The 2,998-nt window shown below is 34.3% G+C and overlaps 1 protein-coding gene across 1 annotated transcript; it reads right to left on the bottom strand.

Moving 5' to 3' along the window:
• On the bottom strand, nucleotides 1-306 carry LOC123313176 (probable RNA-binding protein EIF1AD). The gene has a single exon (XM_044897926.1). It carries the CDS (start codon nucleotides 304-306, stop codon nucleotides 1-3), a length of 306 nt encoding a protein of 101 aa, XP_044753861.1.
• Nucleotides 307-2,998: the final 2,692 nt, after the last annotated feature.

Here is a 2,998-nt window from a genome sequence, read left to right as displayed (position 1 = left end):
TTACGTTTCACCAACACTATCATCGTCGCTTTGATCACTGTCACTGGGATCATCTTCACTAGAATCATTGCCACTGGAGATTTCGATCATTGCTTGTACTCTGTTACTATTCCTTGGGATACCATCGTCGTTATCATCATCACTTTCCTCCAATTCTGGTTTTTCATAGAACGCAGCAGGCCATATTTTGTCTTCCTTGTAATACTTTATATGTTGGGTGATCAAAACTCTAACAATTTCACCTTTGACCTTAACACCTTCCTGAATAGGTTGTATTATGACGAAACTACCAGGTTTAACCCACATGTAGTGGCGGTATCTCATTGGCATGGACACAAGAAATCTGGTTTTATCTGCGGTCTCTTCATAATTTCCTGGGATTCTTATCAACAAAAATAAAAAATTCCATGCTCCATCAAGTTTTGCAACTCAGAAAATATTCTAGTTTGACATTTCTTTCGAAAAACACAAAGAAAATCAATTATAATTCAGATAAAACCCGTAATCACGAAGACACATTGTCACAAGGTATTTCGGATTAGCTGATAAGACCGCCATTTTAACTGAGGTGCACACAAATACTCCTCCATATACTGAGAAAATGTCGTTCACTGAATATTATTCATCGCCCAGTGTTGATATGAAATTGCGGTATGGTAGAAAACTGATTGATCCTGGAGACAATATTGGCTCATACAATTTAATGATTTTTGATGATACATGTCATAAATGGTCTCTCACCTTGACGTCAAACCGAAGTGCTTTTTTTCTGAACATTTGAAACAATATTTTTTCTGTAGAAATCGGTACTCATGAAAAGAAATATTTATTTCTGGAGTTTAGAGAATGGAAATAAGAAAATGTGAAAATAGTTCGATTCGGTACAACCTTCTAACTTCACAAAATTGAACGAGATGTAAACTAATTAAAAATAGTATGAAATATTGCTAGCGTGAAATCCCCCTTGGATAGGTAGGTACTACAATGAAAGGTTAAATTAGCAACAGAACCGACAAATTTAATTAGAAATGGAAAAGATTGCTTTCAAATAGCGAACAATATATAAAAAATTGAAAATATTGATTTATTATAGTGAGAATAATTGTTACTTACTGGAAAATTTTGGCTTCCAAATAGTCTTTTACGTTCAGGAATTCAAATATTCCAATCTTCAGGGCACACCTAACTTACGGATAGACCGAAAGCACACTCTGGAGAATATTCCGCACTCTGGAACTTAAAAACTTATACTGAAGACAAGGGTACTTTACCCGGCACTTGAGTAGTAAAATATAGTATATACATCATTCAGTTTGAACCAGCATATCAGTTTTCAACGCGAATAAAAATAAGAAAAATGAAAAAATTTAAATCTCAATCAAAGACTTTCCATATATACTCTACGATATTTTAAAATGAATGATGTGGACTTAAACTCAGAAAAAAAATTCTGCCAAATTAACCATTGAGTTTCAGAAAATCCACTTCCCCTGCCGCTTCTTCATGTCTATTATCTTTTCATGGTGTACCTGCATCATAAATGGTTCATTGAGACAGATATCCCCTACCTCTATATAGTATATTATATAAAACACTCGATATACACAGGGCCGCGCCGCCCTCAGGGACAGAATGGGCAAGGCCCAGGGGCGCCGAGTCTATAGGGGCGCCTCAGGCGACCCGGTCGCATAACGGTCTTTCATGGATCATATTCCAGAAATAAATTTCGCACAATTATAATGAAATTCGAAAATTACTTTTTGATAATTAATGCATAAAATAATATGAATCTCGAAAATTTATGAGCCCCTCGTATATTTCTATAGAATAAGAATATGGAAACTTGGTTGTATCTTGCACCCCTTTCAGAAAACAACGATGTGATTGTATTGGAGAATTGAAAATAAAAATCCTTTCAGAAATATCAAAGAAGCCGTCTCGAAACCAAAAACCGATCGGTGATGAGATAACGCTCATAAAAGAGAATGCCGACAAACTTGATAAGTTATATCCTTAATAAGTTGTAATAAAAAAGTGTCCACTACCGTGACAGTTATATTTAGGATTATGATAGGACGGCGGCGCCTTTAATGATTTCGGATATTAGATAAATTTGTGCATTTGCGTCCGACTAGATATTCATTTGATGCTATGAACTTTTTTACACGAGAAGTTTTCTAGTCCAAACTTAAAATTCCGCCCCTGATGCCAAACAGACGTACGTTATTTGCAAGAAAAAGTGCATCGTGAATCCTACTTAGATTTTGAACTGCAAATCGTGGTATACACTGAGACTCAATTAAGGTGAATTATAGATTCATCATTCATTCTACTATCGTACTGCCGTAATAACATTAAGATGATATATATTTTTTTAATATTTATGGTGCAGTTCTGATTTAGAATTTCCATGCGTGCCGCAGCCAAATTTCATATAACATATTGTTTTTTCACCACTGAATAAGAATATTTCCTACTGGTTAATAGTGGTGAATTAATAATTTGTGCAACTAGTTGGGAAAAGAATTATTTTTCGTAATGAGCGCAAAAAAACGCGAAATACGAAAAATAGTGTTTCACAATGTGAATCACACAATATTTTTTCTAATTTTGAATATGATGTTGTTATGAATTCAAATTAAAAGTATGAAAAATGTCCTTCTCTCGAAGATTCCTTCAAAATTGTCTAGTGACGGAAATAATTCAATTTTTCACAACGTTAATATGAAAGCAAGTATCGTTTAATCATCAGTTACGAAATATTTTGCGTAACTGGTTGCGAAAAGTGAAACGTTTCAAAACGTCAATGAGTTTCAAAAAGTGTCACTTTGTATGTCAAAATTAGAAAAAAGCCTTGTCGCTGTCAGAATAATTTGAGGAGAGTAATTGTTCATTCAGAATGAATGAGTATACGATTTTCACAAATTGAGTTTCAAACCACGACACGTATTTCGCTATCACAATAGCATCTTCAGGTGGGTGAATATTGTGTTAGCAA

Source organism: Coccinella septempunctata, chromosome 5 (genome assembly GCF_907165205.1).
Source record: "Coccinella septempunctata chromosome 5, icCocSept1.1, whole genome shotgun sequence".
NCBI classification, from domain to species: domain Eukaryota; kingdom Metazoa; phylum Arthropoda; class Insecta; order Coleoptera; family Coccinellidae; genus Coccinella; species Coccinella septempunctata.
Note: the sequence above shows the minus strand (reverse complement) of the source record. Positions and strands in the feature narration are given on the sequence as shown.